General features: G+C 48.9%; 1 protein-coding gene across 1 annotated transcript in view; it reads left to right on the forward strand.

Moving 5' to 3' along the window:
* Window positions 1–17,829, forward strand: part of LOC140460016 (E3 ubiquitin-protein ligase RNF212B-like) — an 830,347-nt gene that overhangs the window by 697,295 nt on the left and 115,223 nt on the right. Inside the window, exon 13 of the mRNA XM_072554422.1 lies at window positions 7,757–7,815. Within this exon, the coding sequence (XP_072410523.1) occupies window positions 7,757–7,815 (59 nt within the window). The remainder of the gene's footprint in view (window positions 1–7,756; window positions 7,816–17,829) is intronic.

The raw sequence follows: 17,829 nt of genomic DNA on the forward strand, positions 1-17,829 counted from the left end.
GCACGCACTCACATACAAACACTCACACACACTAACACTCACCCACTTGCACTTACACACACACACTCACACACACCCTCACACATACACGCACACACATTCACACGCTCACACACGGACACACACACACACGCACTCACACACATGCGCACATATACACGCACTCACACACACGCGCACATACACACACACACAGAGTCTCGCACTCACGCACACACACTTGCACTCACACATACACACACACTCACACACATACACACTCACCCACACACACTAACCCACTCTCTCACACACACTCACTCATGCACACACACTCGCACACACACACCCTCACACTCACACACACACAAACCCACTCTTACACACACACACTCAACCAATCACTTACACACACACAAACTCACCCACTCTCTCTCACACACACACGCACACACACACTCGCGCACACACACATTCACACACACACACTCATGCTCACCCACACACTCATGCTCCCACATGCACACACACTCTCACACTCACACACGCACTCACTCTCACACACACTCATACGCACACATATACACACACACTTTCACACACACACATACATACTCACACGCGCACACACACTTACACCCACACGCCCACTCACCGATTCACATACACACACACTCACGCACACACACGCACACACACACTTACACATGTACACAATCTCACGCGCGTACACTCTCATACATGCACACACAAGCGCGCACACACTCACAGGCACACACCCACTCACACACACACTCACCCGCTCACATACACACATTCTCTCACACACACTCTCTGATATGCACGCACGCGCACAAAAACACACTCACATGCACGCACACAGGCACACACACACTCACATGCACACACACACACTCACGCACACACACATGCACCCGCACATGCATGCACACACACACTTACACACCCACAAACACACACACACACGCACGCGCACACTCATACGTGCACACACTCACACACTCTCACTCACCCACACACACATAGACACACTCACACACATACTCACTCACACGGTCTCACATACGCACACACATACGCGCACAAACACACACCCACCCACTCACACTCTCACACACTCTCATACACGTACACATGCACACACACTCACACACGCACACACACAATCTCTCACATGCACACAATCTCACAGGCACTCACGCACACACACACACGCTCTCTCTTACGCACACACGTGCACAAACTCACACTCTCACACACGCATGCACTCAACCACTTTCACACACACACAAACTCTCCCACTCTCACATACGCACACTCTCACACATGCACAGACTCACACATACGCGCGCACACACACACACTCCCACACACGCACACAATCTCACATGCACACACTCTCACTCTCACACGCACACACACTCGCCCACATGCTCTCACACGCACACAAGCACACACACTCACACTCGCTCACACGCACACGCACACACACACTCACGCACACACAAACCCACTGACACACCCACTCACATACACACACACGTTCTCACACACTCACAAACACGCACACACACTCACACACACACTCGCACTCACCCACACACACTCACCCACTCTCTCACGCACACACACTCAACCACTCATATACACACACTCTCATGCACACACACTCACACACACACACTCACTCACACACACGCACTCACACGCACACACACACTCTCATATACACACACGCACACACACGCACGCACACTCACTCTCGCACACACACGCACACACATACGCACACACACACCCTCACACACACACACTCACCCACTCACATACACACAGACACACATACGCACCCGCACACGCATACACACACACTCACACACGCACAAACACGCACATGCACTCACACACAAACACACATGCACACACACTCACACACAGATGCACACACTCACATATTCATTCACACACACATACACACACACACACACACACAAGCGCACAAACTCACACTCACCCACTCTCACACATGCACACACACATACGCACACACACATGCGTACACGCACACACACTCACACACACAATCTCACATACGCACAGACACGCACACACAAGCACACACACACGCTCACACGTGCGCACGCGCACACACACACGCACACACTCACACACACACACGCACACACTTACACACACACACAAAACCCCACTCTCACACACCCACTCACATACACACACACATTCTCACACACACACGCACACACTCGCACTCACACACACAGTCACACTCACCCACACACACACTCACCCACTTTCACACACACATTCACACACACTCACACACGCCCACTCACCGATTCTCATACACACACACTCTCATACACACACACTCTCACACGCACACACTCTCACATGCACTCGCACACACACACACACTCAAACACACTCACACACACACTCTGACGCACACACACATGAACACACACACACTCACACACACACTTGCACACGAGCACAGGCACACTCAAACACATACACACACACTCACTGACGCGCGCACACACATGAACACACACGCGTGCACACTCACAGACACACACATGCACGCATACGCACACACACATACACGCACACAAGGTCACACACATGCTCACACACACACACTTACTCATGCTCACACACATGCACACACCCACACACTCACATGCACACACTCAGACACACTCAGACACACACTCACTTGCTCATGCGCACACATGCACGCACTCGTACACACTCACATGCACTCACACATACACACACTCACCCTCACACATGCACGCACGCAGACACATGCACACTCACACACCCACTCACACACACACTCACCCACTCACATACACACACACTCAGACACATACGCACACACACTCTCTGATGTGCATGCACGTGCACATACACACACTCTCACACACACACACACATACACACACTCACTGACCCACACACACACGCTCGCACACACACATGCACACACACTCACACACTCACACGAATACAATCACACACAAACTCACACACACATGCACCCGCACACACACATGCACGCCCACACTCACATGCACACACACACACTCACATGCGCACACTCTCACACACACGCACTCTCACACAAACTCACGCGTGCGCGGGCGCACACACATACTCACACTCTTACACGTACTCATGCGCGCGCACACACACGCGGACTCACACGCACACACGCTCTCACATGCACACACTCTCATACGCACACACATGCACACACACTCGCTCACACGCACACGCTCGCGCACACACTCCCATTCATCCATGCACACGCATACGCACACACACACACTCACATGCACACACTCGCACACGCACTCATACATGCATACACGCACACACAAACGCACACGCTCTCACACATGCACACACTCTCTCACAAACATACTCACACGCACACGCGCACAGACACACACACATACCCACAAACTGACTCACGCAATTGCGCACACGCACACACACAGACACATACACACACACGCTCACACACATACACACACACTCTCATATGCGCACACATGCGCACACACACACACTCATCCACTCACCCACACACTTACTCACACATACTCGCGCACACGCACACACACACTCACATTCACACACGTTCTCACCCACTCTCTCACACACACACACACCCACTCAGACACACACACTCACTCACACACAAACTCACACACACACACACACACTCATGCGCATACACACACTCAATCGTGCGCGCGCGCACACCACGCACGCACACGCGCACACATACACACACACTTGTACACGCACTCACACGTGCGCACTCTCACACACGTACACACACACACGCACACGTACACACACGCACTCGCACACACGCTCTCATATGCACACACATGCACACACACATGCACACACTCACATTAGTGCACACACATACACACTCGCACAAGCACTCATACACGCACACACGCACACACACATGCACACACACACACACTCTCACACACACACTCATACAGGCACACACACATGCACACACACTGACACGCACTCACGCGCACTCACACACTCACACATACTCACACACACACTCACACACACGCACACACACACTCATACATACACAGACACCCACACACACTCTCACTCATGCACTTACACACACACTCTCTCTCACACGCGCACACTCTCACACACTCATACACACACATATCCACACACACACAAACACGCACTCGCACACAAACGCACACACTCTCACATACACGCACACACATACACACACCCGCTCATACGCACACTCACGCACACGCACACACATGCACACACACTCGCTCACACGCACATGCTCACGCACATACACTCGCATACGCACTCACACGCACAGTCTCACACACACACACACACACATGCACACTCATACATACACGGACACACACTCACACATGCACATACTCTCACACATGCTCGCATACGCACTCGCACACACACACTCTTGCATGCACTCGCACACGCACACACACACTAACTCGCTCACACGCCCACACACACATGCACACACCCTCACACACTCTCACACATATACATTCGCGCACACACATACGCACACACACTCACGCACACACACTCTACCGCACACACTCACACGCGCACTCACGCATGCACACACTCTCACCTACACACACACACGCGGACACACACTCACGCATGCATACACACTGACACACAATCACGCACACACAATCACACACTCACATACACACTAACACACACACTCACACATGCACACTCATACATACACAGACACCCTCACACGCACACTCAATCACACACTCACACTCACACACTCACACACATGCTCGCACACGTATACATGTGCGCACACACGTACTTGCACACACATGCTCTCACACGTGCACACATACACGCGCGCACACCCACGCACACACATGCACACACTCACTCGCTCACACACACACACACGCACACACACATGCACACATACACATTCGCTCACACGTCCACACATACACGCGCACACGCTCTCACACACACACTCACACATATACATTCGCACACACGCATACGCACACACACTCACACAGACACCCACTGTCATGCACATGTACTGTCACGCACACACTCTCACACGCACTCACATGCACAGATGCACACACACTCACGCACACTCACACACTCACATGCACACACTGACACGCACTCACGCACACACACGCATGTACTCACACACACATACAATCACACACTCACACATACACACACACACTCACACACGCACATGCTCACGCACACGCACACACACTCAGACATGCACACACACTCGCTCACACGCGTACACACTCACGCACATACACTCACATACACACGCTGACACACAATCCACACAATTACACACACACATACACACTCATATACACACACACACACACACTCATACATACACGGACACCCACCCACACACATACTCACACATGCACACACACTCACACATGCTCACACACACACATTCTCGGACGTACTCGCACATGCACGCACACACACGAACTCGCTCACACATGCACATACACACACACTCACGCGCGCACACACACATGCACGCACACACTCTCACTCTCACACCCACTCACGCGCGTACACTCGCACATGCACACATGCGCACATACATACATACACGCACACACACACACACTCATACATACACAGACACCCACATACACACTCTCACTCACACATACTCACACGCACACTCTCATACACGCACACACTCGCACACCCACGCTCTCACATGCACACACACTCACACATACACACTCACACACACACACTGACACGCACGCACACTCACACACACGCACACACACACACACTCACATACCCGCACACACACACAAACACACACACATAGACTCACACTCACTTGCTCACAGTCATGCACACATGCACACACACACTCACACACACACGCGTGCACATATACTCACACACGCACACACACACTCTCACACACACACATGGACTCACACTCACACGCACACAGTCACGCACACACCGACTCACGCTCATGCACATACACACACACACGCTCGCTCACATACACACACACATGCACACACACGCACACTCACACATTCTCACACACACTCACACATACACAGACGTGCACACACACACTCACACACGCACACACACTCACACATACACACAGACATCCACACGCGCACACACACATATACACACTCGCACGCGCACACACACATACATACACTCACACACTCACACTCACATGCACACACACGGACTCACACACACGCACACACACACAGAGACTCACACTCGCATGCACACGCACACAGTCACGCGCACGCACTCATACGCACGCACACACTCGCTCACATGCACATACGCACGCACACACACACACTCTCACACACACACACATGCACACACACACTCGCTCACACACACACGCACACATACATATGCACACACTCACACACACGCACTTATGCACACACAGACACCCAGACACACAGAATCTCATATGCACACTTGCTCTCAGACACACTCACATACTCTCATACACACGCACACACACCCACACACTGGACTGGACTGGACTGGACTGGATTGGATTGGATTAGACTGGACTGAACTGGACTGGACTGGACTGGATTGGACTGGACTGATTGTCCCATGTACTGGGACACAGTGAATCGCTTTGTCTTGTGAGCCATACAGGCAGATCACTGAGTTAAGTCCCATCGATTAGTAAGTAGTAGGTAAACAGCAGCAAAAACGTAAACACAGGGACAGGCGAATCTTAAGAGTTGGTCAGTCCATTCAGTGTTCTAACAACAGGCGGGTAGAAACTGTTTGGAAACCAGCTGGTGCGTGTGTTCAGGCTGCTGTACCTTCTCCCCAATAGGAGGGGTTGGAGATTGGTTGGCACAGTGATTCTGACTGGTCAAGGTGTTATCATGGAGAAAGCAATGGGGTATCCCAGCCTCCTGCATTATTCAACAAACCTGAATAAGGGGCATGGTTAGGATAAACAAACAAGGGCTTTTCCCTGGGGTGGGGGAGTCCAGAACTAGAGGGCCATAGGTTTAAGGTGAGAGGGGAAAGGTATAAAAGAGACCTAAGGGGCAACTTTTTCACACAGAGGATATGGAATGAGCTGCCAGAGGAAGTGGTGGAGGCTGGTACAATGACAGCATTTAAAAGGCATCTGGATGGGGATGTGAATGGGAAGGGGTTAGAGGGATATAGGCCAAGTGCTAGCAGGTGGGACTAGATTAGGTTAGGGATATCTGGGTCAGCACAGACAAGTTGGGCTGAAGGGTCAGTCTCTGTGCTGTACGTCTCCATGACTCGATGAGGGATTATCTAAACCTGATCATGAGGACGGCCGTTGGTGCACTCAGAGTTGTTCAGCGTTGTGTTGAACCGGAGATGTTTTGATTGTGAACACCGGGCTGGTTTGATATGGGTCTGTACTCTGCCTGAAGCAACCAGTGTCGAGTGGCCACACCGTCAGCTGAAATCTCTGCCGTGGTGTAAACGGTGGTGATTGATTGAGATTTGGCATTCCCGGTGTTGGTCTTGATAACTGCAGGACCAAGCCCTTCAGCAACGTGCCTCCTATCTTGGCGAGATTCAAGGTGGGCACTGCCAACTGAGACCCCTTTGTCTTTTCCAGGACTGAATGACAGCCATCGTGCCCCTTCAGTGACCAGCGAACCCCGACGCCCGATTCAGGTAAAACATAATCAGTTAAACCGGGTGTGGGGGAGGGGGGGGATGCCAGTATCATGGGCTTTCCGAGACTCAGCGTCATGACAGTGACACAGATTGACCCGGAGAGGGGGACGTTGCCGGGAGGGCGGGGGGGGGGGGTCCCAGAGTCCACAGTGACTGTATCAGCGGCACTGAAAGGTCTCAGATTGTGGAATCGCAGAATTGGTCTGGGGGATGAAGGAGGCCATTCAGCCCATCGTGTGTGAGCCAGCGCTCCGAAGGAATGTCGTGATTTAGAGTCGGAGAGATGTACAGCACGGAGACAGACCCTGTCAATCCGACCGGTCCATGCCGACCATAATCCCAAACTAAACAAATCCCACCCTGCCTGCGGTCAGCCCATATTCCACAGCCCCGCCCCACCCACAACCTTTCTTATCCATGTACTCGTCCAAATCTCTTTTCTACTGTACCCACATCCAGCACTTCCTCGGGACGTTCATTTCACAAACGGACCACCCTCAGGTGTGTCACGATGTAGACGTATCAGAGATACCTCAGGTTTACGGTGTCACAGTGCAGAGATATCAGAGATCCCTCAGGTTTACGGTGTCACAGTGCAGAGATATCAGTGATCCCTCAGGTTTACAGTGTCACAGTGCAGAGATATCAGAGATCCCTCAGGTTTACAGTGTCACAGTGCAGAGATATCAGAGATACCTCAGGTTTACGGTGTCACAGTGCAGAGATATCAGGGATCCCTCAGGTTTACAGTGTCACAGTGCAGAGATATCAGAGACCCCTCAGGTTTACAGTGTCACAGTGCAGAGATATCAGGGATCCCTCAGGTTTACAGTGTCACAGTGCAGAGATATCAGAGACCCCTCAGGTTTACAGTGTCACAGTGCAGAGATATCAGGGATCCCTCAGGTTTACAGTGTCACAGTGCAGAGATATCAGAGATACCTCAGGTTTACAGTGTCACAGTGCAGAGATATCAGAGATCCCTCAGGTTTACAGTCTCACAGTGCAGAGATATCAGTGATACCTCAGGTTTACAGTCTCACAGTGCAGAGATATCAGAGACCCCTCAGGTTTACAGTGTCACAGTGCAGAGATATCAGAGATCCCTCAGGTTTACAGTCTCACAGTGCAGAGATATCAGAGATCCCTCAGGTTTACACTGTCACAGTGCAGAGATATCAGAGATACCTCAGGTTTGCAGTGTCACACTGTAGAGATATCAGAGATCCCTCAGGTTTACAGAGTCACGGTGCAGAGATATCAGAGATCCCTCAGGTTTACACAGTCACAGTGCAGAGATATCAGAGACCCCTCAGGTTTACAGAGTCACAGTGCAGAGATATCACAGATCCCTCAGGTTTACAGTGTCACAGTGCAGAGATATCAGAGATCCCACAGGTTTACAGTCTCACAGTGCAGAGATATCAGAGATTCCTCAGGTTTACACTGTCACAGTGCAGAGATATCAGAGATACCTCAGGTTTACAGTGTCACACTGTAGAGATATCAGAGATACCTCAGGTTTACAGTGTCACAGTGCAGAGATATCAGAGATCCCACAGGTTTACAGTCTCACAGTGCAGAGATATCACAGATCCCTCAGGTTTACAGTGTCACAGTGCAGAGATATCAGGGATCCCACAGGTTTACAGTCTCACAGTGCAGAGATATCAGAGATACCTCAGGTTTACAGTCTCACAGTGCAGAGATATCAGAGATCCCACAGGTTTACAGTCTCACAGTGCAGAGATATCAGAGATCCCTCAGGTTTACACTGTCACAGTGCAGAGATATCAGTGATACCTCAGGTTTACAGTCTCACAGTGCAGAGATATCAGAGATCCCTCAGGTTTACAATGTCACAGTGCAGAGATATCAGAGATACCTCAGGTTTGCAGTGTCACACTGTAGAGATATCAGAGATGCCTCAGGTTTACGATGTCACAGTACAGAGATATCAGAGATCCCTCAGGTTTACAGAGTCACGGTGCAGAGATATCAGAGATAACTCATGTTTACAGTATCACAGTGCAGAGATATCGGAGATTCCTCAGGTTTACAGTGTCACAGTGCAGAGATATCCGAGATACCTCAGGTATACACTCTCACAGTGCAGAGATATCAGAGATCCCTCAGGTTTATGGTGTCACAGTGCAGAGATATCAGAGATACCTCAGGTTTACGGTGTCACAGTGCAGAGATATCAGAGACCCCTCAGGTTTACAGTGTCACAGTGCAGAGATATCAGGGATCCCTCAGGTTTACAGTGTCACAGTGCAGAGATATCAGGGATCCCTCAGGTTTACAGTGTCACAGTGCAGAGATATCAGAGATCACTCAGGTTTACAGTGTCACAGTGCAGAGATATCAGGGATCCCTCAGGTTTACAGTGTCACAGTGCAGAGATATCAGAGATACCTCAGGTTTACGGTGTCACAGTGCAGACATATGAGAGATACCTCAGGTTGACAGTATCACAGGGCAGAGATATCAGAGATCCCTCAGGTTTACGCTTTCACAGTGCAGAGATATCGGAGATTCCTCAGGTTTACAGTATCACAGTGCAGAGATATCAGTAATCCCTCAGGTTTACGGTGTCACAGTGCAGACATATCAGGGATCCCTCAGGTTTACAGTGTCACAGTGCAGAGATATCAGGGATCCCTCAGGTTTACATTGTCGCAGTGCAGAGATATCGGAGATACCTCAGTTTTACAGTGTCACAGTGCGGAGATATCAGAGATACCTCAGGTTTACGGTGTCACAGTGCAGCGATATCAGAGATCCCTCAGGTTTACAGTGTCACAGTGCAGAGATATCAGAGATACCTCAGGTTTACGGTGTCACAGTGCAGAGATATCAGAGATAACTCAGGTTTGCGGTATCACAGTGTAGAGATATCAGAGATACCTCAGGTTTACAGTGTCACAGTGCAGAGATATCGGAGATTCCTCAGGTTTACATTGTCACAGTGCAGAGATATCAGAGATAACTCAGGTTTACACTGTCACAGTGCAGAGATATCAGAGATCCCTCAGGTTTACAGTGTCACAGTGCAGAGATATCAGTGATCCCTCAGGTTTACAGTGTCACAGTGCAGAGATATCAGAGATGCCTCAGGTTTACGATGTCACAGTGCAGAGATATCAAGATCCCTCAGGTTTATGGTGTCACAGTGCAGAGATATCAGAGATCCCTCAGGTTTATGGTTTCACAGTGCAGAGATATCATAGATCCCTCAGGCTTACAGTGTCACACTGCAGAGATATCAGAGACCCCTCAGGTTTACACTGTCACAGTGCAGAGATATCAGAGATCCCTCAGGTTTACAGTGTCACAGTGCAGACATATCAGAGATACCTCCGTTTTACAGTGTCACAGTGCAGAGATATCAGTGATCCCTCAGGTTTACAGAGTCACAGTGCAGAGATATCAGAGATCCCTCAGGTTTACAGTGTCACAATGCAGAGATATCAGAGATCCCTCAGGTTTACAGTGTCACAGTGCAGAGATATTAGGGATCCCTCAGGTTGACAGGATCACAGTGCAGAGATATCAGGGATACCTCAGGTTTACAGTGTCACAGTGCAGAGATATCAGAGATCCCTCAGGTTTACGGTTTCACAGTGCAGAGTTATCATAGATCCCTCAGGCTTACAGTGTCACACTGCAGAGATATCAGAGACCCCTCAGGTTTACAGTGTCACTGTGCAGAGATATCAGACATCCCTCAGGTTTACAGTGTCATAGTGCAGAGATATCAGTGATCCCTCAGGTTTACAGAGTCACAATGCAGAGATATTAGGGATCCCTCAGGTTTACAGTGTCACAGTGCAGAGATATTAGGGATCCCTCAGGTTGACAGTATCACAGTGCAGAGATATTAGGGATCCCTCAGGTTGACAGTATCACAGTGCAGAGATATCAGAGATCCCTCAGGTTTATGGTGTCACAGTGCCGAGATATCGGAGATTCCTCAGGTTTACATTGTCACAGTGCAGAGATATCAGAGATTCCTCAGGTTTACAGTGTCACAGTGCAGAGATATCAGAGATACCTCAGGTTTACGGTGTCACAGTGCAGAGATATCAGTAATCCCTCAGGTTTACAGTGTCACAGTGCAGAGATATCAGAGATACCTCAGGTTTACGGTGTCACAGTGCAGAGATATCGGAGATTCCTCAGGTTTACGGTGTCACAGTGCAGAGATATCAGAGATCCCTCAGGTTTATGGTGTCACAGTGCCGAGATATCGGAGATTCCTCAGGTTTACATTGTCACAGTGCAGAGATATCAGTAATCCCTCAGGTTTACAGTGTCACAGTGCAGAGATATCAGAGATACCTCAGGTTTACGGTGTCACAGTGCAGAGATATCGGAGATTCCTCAGGTTTACGGTGTCACAGTGCAGAGATATCAGAGATCCCTCAGGTCCACAGTATCACAGTGCAGAGATATCAGAGATACCTCAGTTTTACGGTGTCACAGTGCAGAGATATCAGAGATCCCTCAGGTTTGCAGTGTCACAGTGCAGAGATATCAGAGATCCCTCAGGTTTACAGTGTCACAGTGCAGAGATATCAGAGATACCTCAGTTTTACAGTGTCACAGTGCAGAGATATCAGAGAATCCTCAGGGTTACAATGTCACAGTGCAGAGATATCAGAGATACCTCAGGTTTGCGGTGTCACAGTGTAGAGATATCAGAGATACCTCAGGTTTACAGTGTCACAGTGCAGAGATATCAGAGATCCCTCAGGTTTACAGTGTCACAGTGCAGAGATATCAGGGATCCCTCAGGTTTACAGTGTCACAGTGCAGAGATATCAGAGATAACTCAAGTTTACAGTGTCACAGTGCAGAGATATCGGACATTCCTCAGGTTTACAGTGTCACAGTGCAGAGATATCCGAGATACCTCAGGTATACAGTCTCACAGTGCAGAGATGTCAGAGATCCCTCAGGTTTATGGTGTCACAGTGCAGAGATATCAGAGATACCTCAGGTTTACGGTGTCACAGTGCAGAGATATCGGACAACCCTCAGGTTTACAGTCTCACAGTGCAAAGTTATGAGAGATCCCTCAGGTTTACAGTGTCACAGTGCAGAGATATCAGGGGTCCCTCAGGTTGACAGAATCACAGTGCAGAGATATCAGAGATCCCTCAGGTTTACGGTGTCACAGTGCAGAGATATCGGAGATTCCTCAGGTTTACATTGTCACAGTGCAGAGATATCAGAGATGCCTCAGGTTTACGCTTTCACAGTGCAGAGATATCGGAGATTCCTCAGGTTTACATTGTCACAGTGCAGAGATATCGGAGATTTCTCAGGTTTACAGTGTCACAGTGCAGAGATATCAGGGATCCCTCAGGTTTACAGTATCACAGTGCAGAGATATCGGAGATACCTCAGTTTTACGGTGTCACAGTGCAGAGATATCAGAGATACCTCAGGTTTGCGGTGTCACAGTGTAGAGATATCAGAGATCCCTCAGGTTTACGGTGTCATAGTGCAGAGATATCAGTGATCCCTCAGGTTTACAGTGTCACAGTGCAGAGATATCAGGGATCCCTCAGGTTTACAGTGTCACAGTGCAGAGATATCAGAGATCACTCAGGTTTACAGTGTCACAGTGCAGAGATATCAGGGATCCCTCAGGTTTACAGTGTCACAGTGCAGAGATATCAGGGATCCCTCAGGTTTACAGTGTCACAGTGCAGAGATATCAGAGATCCCTCAGGTTTACGGTGTCACAGTGCAGAGATATCAGAGATACCTCAGGTTGACAGTATCACAGGGCAGAGATATCAGAGATCCCTCAGGTTTACGGTGTCACAGTGCAGAGATATCGGAGATCCCTCAGGTTTACAATGTCACAGTGCAGAGATATCAGAGATACCTCAGTTTTACAGTGTCACAGTGCAGAGATATCAGAGATACCTCAGGTTGACAGTATCACAGTGCAGAGATATCAGAGATCCCTCAGGTTTACGGTGTCACAGTGCAGAGATATCGGAGATTCCTCAGGTTTACAGTATCACAGTGCAGAGATATCAGTAATCCCTCAGGTTTACGGTGTCACAGTGCAGAGATATCAGGGATCCCTCAGGTTTACATTGTCACAGTGCAGAGATATCGGAGATACCTCAGTTTTACAGTGTCACAGTGCAGAGATATCAGAGATACCTCAGGTTGACGGTGTCACAGTGCAGCGATATCAGAGATAACTCAGGTTTGCGGTATCACAGTGTAGAGATATCAGAGATACCTCAGGTTTACAGTGTCACAGTGCAGAGATATCGGAGATTCCTCAGGTTTACATTGTCACAGTGCAGAGATATCAGAGATAACTCAGGTTTACACTGTCACAGTGCAGAGATATCAGAGATCCCTCAGGTTTACACTGTCACAGTGCAGAGATATCGGAGATACCTCAGGTTTACGGTGTCACAGTGCAGAGATATCAGAGATCCCTCAGGTTTACAGTGTCACAGTGCAGAGATATCAGAGATCCCTCAGGTTTACAGTGTCACAGTGCAGTGATATCAGTAATCCCTCAGGTTTACAGTGTCACAGTGCAGAGATATCAGAGATGCCTCAGGTTTACGATGTCACAGTGCAGAGATATCAGAGATAACTCACGTTTACAGTGTCACAGTGCAGAGATATCCGCGATACCTCAGGTTTACAGTGTCACAGTGCAGAGATATCAAGATCCCTCAGGTTTATGGTGTCACAGTGCAGAGATATCAGAGATCCCTCAGGTTTACGGTTTCACAGTGCAGAGATATCATAGATCCCTCAGGCTTACAGTGTCACACTGCAGAGATATCAGAGACCCCTCAGGTTTACACTGTCACAGTGCAGAGATATCACAGACCCCTCAGGTTTACAGTGACACAGTGCAGAGATATCAGAGATCCCTCAGGTTTACAGTGTCACAGTGCAGAGATATTAGGGATCCCTCAGGTTGACAGGATCACAGTGCAGAGATATCAGAGATCCCTCAGGTTCACGGTGTCACAGTGCCGAGATATCGGAGATTCCTCAGGTTTACATTGTCACAGTGCAGAGATATCGGAGATTCCTCAGGTTTACTGTGTCACAGTGCAGAGATATCAGGGATCACTCAGGTTTACGGTGTCACAGTGCAGAGATATCGGAGATTCCTCAGGTTTACAGTGTCACAGTGCAGAGAAATCAGTGATCCCTCAGGTTTACAGTGTCACAGTGCAGAGATATCAGAGATACCTCAGGTTTGCGGTGTCACAGTGTAGAGATATCAGAGATACCTCAGGTTTATGGTGTTACAGTGCAGAGATATCAGAGATACCTCAGGTTTACGGTGTCACAGTGCAGAGATATCAGAGATACCTCAGGTTTACAGAGTCACGGTGCAGAGATATCAGAGATACCTCAGGTTTGCGGTGTCACAGTGTAGAGATATCAGAGATGCCTCAGGTTTACGATGTCACAGTGCAGAGATAGCAGAGATAACTCAAGTTTACAGTGTCACAGTGCAGAGATATCGGACATTCCTCAGGTTTACAGTGTCACAGTGCAGAGATATCGGACATTCCTCAGGTTTACAGTGTCACAGTGCAGAGATATCAGGGATCCCTCAGGTTTACAGTGTCACAGTGCAGAGATATCAGAGATCCCTCAGGTTTACGGTTTCACAGTGCAGAGTTATCATACATCCCTCAGGCTTACAGTGTCACACTGCAGAGATATCAGAGACCCCTCAGGTTTACAGTGTCACAGTGCAGAGATATCAGACATCCCTCAGGTTTACAGTGTCATAGTGCAGAGATATCAGTGATCCCTCAGGTTTACAGAGTCACAATGCAGAGATATTAGGGATCCCTCAGGTTTACAGTGTCACAGTGCAGAGATATTAGGGATCCCTCAGGTTGACAGTATCACAGTGCAGAGATATTAGGGATCCCTCAGGTTGACAGTATCACAGTGCAGAGATATCAGAGATCCCTCAGGTTTACGGTGTCACAGTGCCGAGATATCGGAGATTCCTCAGGTTTACATTGTCACAGTGCAGAGATATCAGAGATTCCTCAGGTTTACAGTGTCACAGTGCAGAGATATCAGGGATCCCTCAGGTTTACAGTGTCACAGTGCAGAGCTATCAGAGATACCTCAGGTTTACGGTGTCACAGTGCAGAGATATCGGAGATTCCTCAGGTTTACGGTGTCACAGTGCAGAGATATCAGAGATCCCTCATGTCCACAGTATCACAGTGGAGAGATATCAGAGATACCTCAGTTTTACGGTGTCACAGTGCAGAGATATCTGAGATCCCTCAGGTTTACAGTGTCACAGTGCAGAGATATCAGAGATCCCTCAGGTTTACAGTGTCACAGTGCAGAGATATCAGAGATACCTCAGTTTTACGGTGTCACAGTGCAGAGATATCAGAGAATCCTCAGGGTTACAATGTCACAGTGCAGAGATATCAGAGATACCTCAGGTTTGCGGTGTCACAGTGTAGAGATATCAGAGATACCTCAGGTTTACAGTGTCACAGTGCAGAGATATCAGAGATCCCTCAGGTTTACAGTGTCACAGTGCAGAGATATCAGGGATCCCTCAGGTTTACAGTGTCACAGTGCAGAGATATCAGAGATAACTCAATTTTACAGTGTCACAGTGCAGAGATATCGGACATTCCTCAGGTTTACAGGGTCACAGTGCAGAGATATCAGAGATACCTCAGGTTTACGGTGTCACAGTGCAGAGATATCAGAGATCCCTCAGGTTTACTGTTTCACAGTGCAGAGATATCATGGATCCCCCAGGCTTACAGTGTCACACTGCAGAGATATCAGAGACCCCTCAGGTTGACAGTATCACAGGGCAGAGATATCAGAGATCCCTCAGGTTTACGGTGTCACAGTGCAGAGATATCGGAGATCCCTCAGGTTTACAATGTCACAGTGCAGAGATATCAGAGATACCTCAGTTTTACAGTGTCACAGTGCAGAGATATCAGAGATACCTCAGGTTGACAGTATCACAGTGCAGAGATATCAGAGATCCCTCAGGTTTACGGTGTCACAGTGCAGAGATATCGGAGATTCCTCAGGTTTACAGTATCACAGTGCAGAGATATCAGTAATCCCTCAGGTTTACGGTGTCACAGTGCAGAGATATCAGGGATCCCTCAGGTTTACATTGTCACAGTGCAGAGATATCGGAGATACCTCAGTTTTACAGTGTCACAGTGCAGAGATATCAGAGATACCTCAGGTTGACGGTGTCACAGTGCAGCGATATCAGAGATAACTCAGGTTTGCGGTATCACAGTGTAGAGATATCAGAGATACCTCAGGTTTACAGTGTCACAGTGCAGAGATATCGGAGATTCCTCAGGTTTACATTGTCACAGTGCAGAGATATCAGAGATAACTCAGGTTTACACTGTCACAGTGCAGAGATATCAGAGATCCCTCAGGTTTACACTGTCACAGTGCAGAGATATCGGAGATACCTCAGGTTTACGGTGTCACAGTGCAGAGATATCAGAGATCCCTCAGGTTTACAGTGTCACAGTGCAGAGATATCAGAGATCCCTCAGGTTTACAGTGTCACAGTGCAGTGATATCAGTAATCCCTCAGGTTTACAGTGTCACAGTGCAGAGATATCAGAGATGCCTCAGGTTTACGATGTCACAGTGCAGAGATATCAGAGATAACTCAGGTTTACAGTGTCACAGTGCAGAGATATCCGCGATACCTCAGGTTTACAGTGTCACAGTGCAGAGATATCAAGATCCCTCAGGTTTATGGTGTCACAGTGCAGAGATATCAGAGATCCCTCAGGTTTACGGTTTCACAGTGCAGAGATATCATAGATCCCTCAGGCTTACAGTGTCACACTGCAGAGATATCAGAGACCCCTCAGGTTTACACTGTCACAGTGCAGAGATATCACAGACCCCTCAGGTTTACAGTGACACAGTGCAGAGATATCAGAGATCCCTCAGGTTTAC

The sequence above is a fragment of the Chiloscyllium punctatum genome, chromosome 36 (assembly GCF_047496795.1).
Source record: "Chiloscyllium punctatum isolate Juve2018m chromosome 36, sChiPun1.3, whole genome shotgun sequence".
Lineage (NCBI taxonomy): Eukaryota > Metazoa > Chordata > Chondrichthyes > Orectolobiformes > Hemiscylliidae > Chiloscyllium > Chiloscyllium punctatum.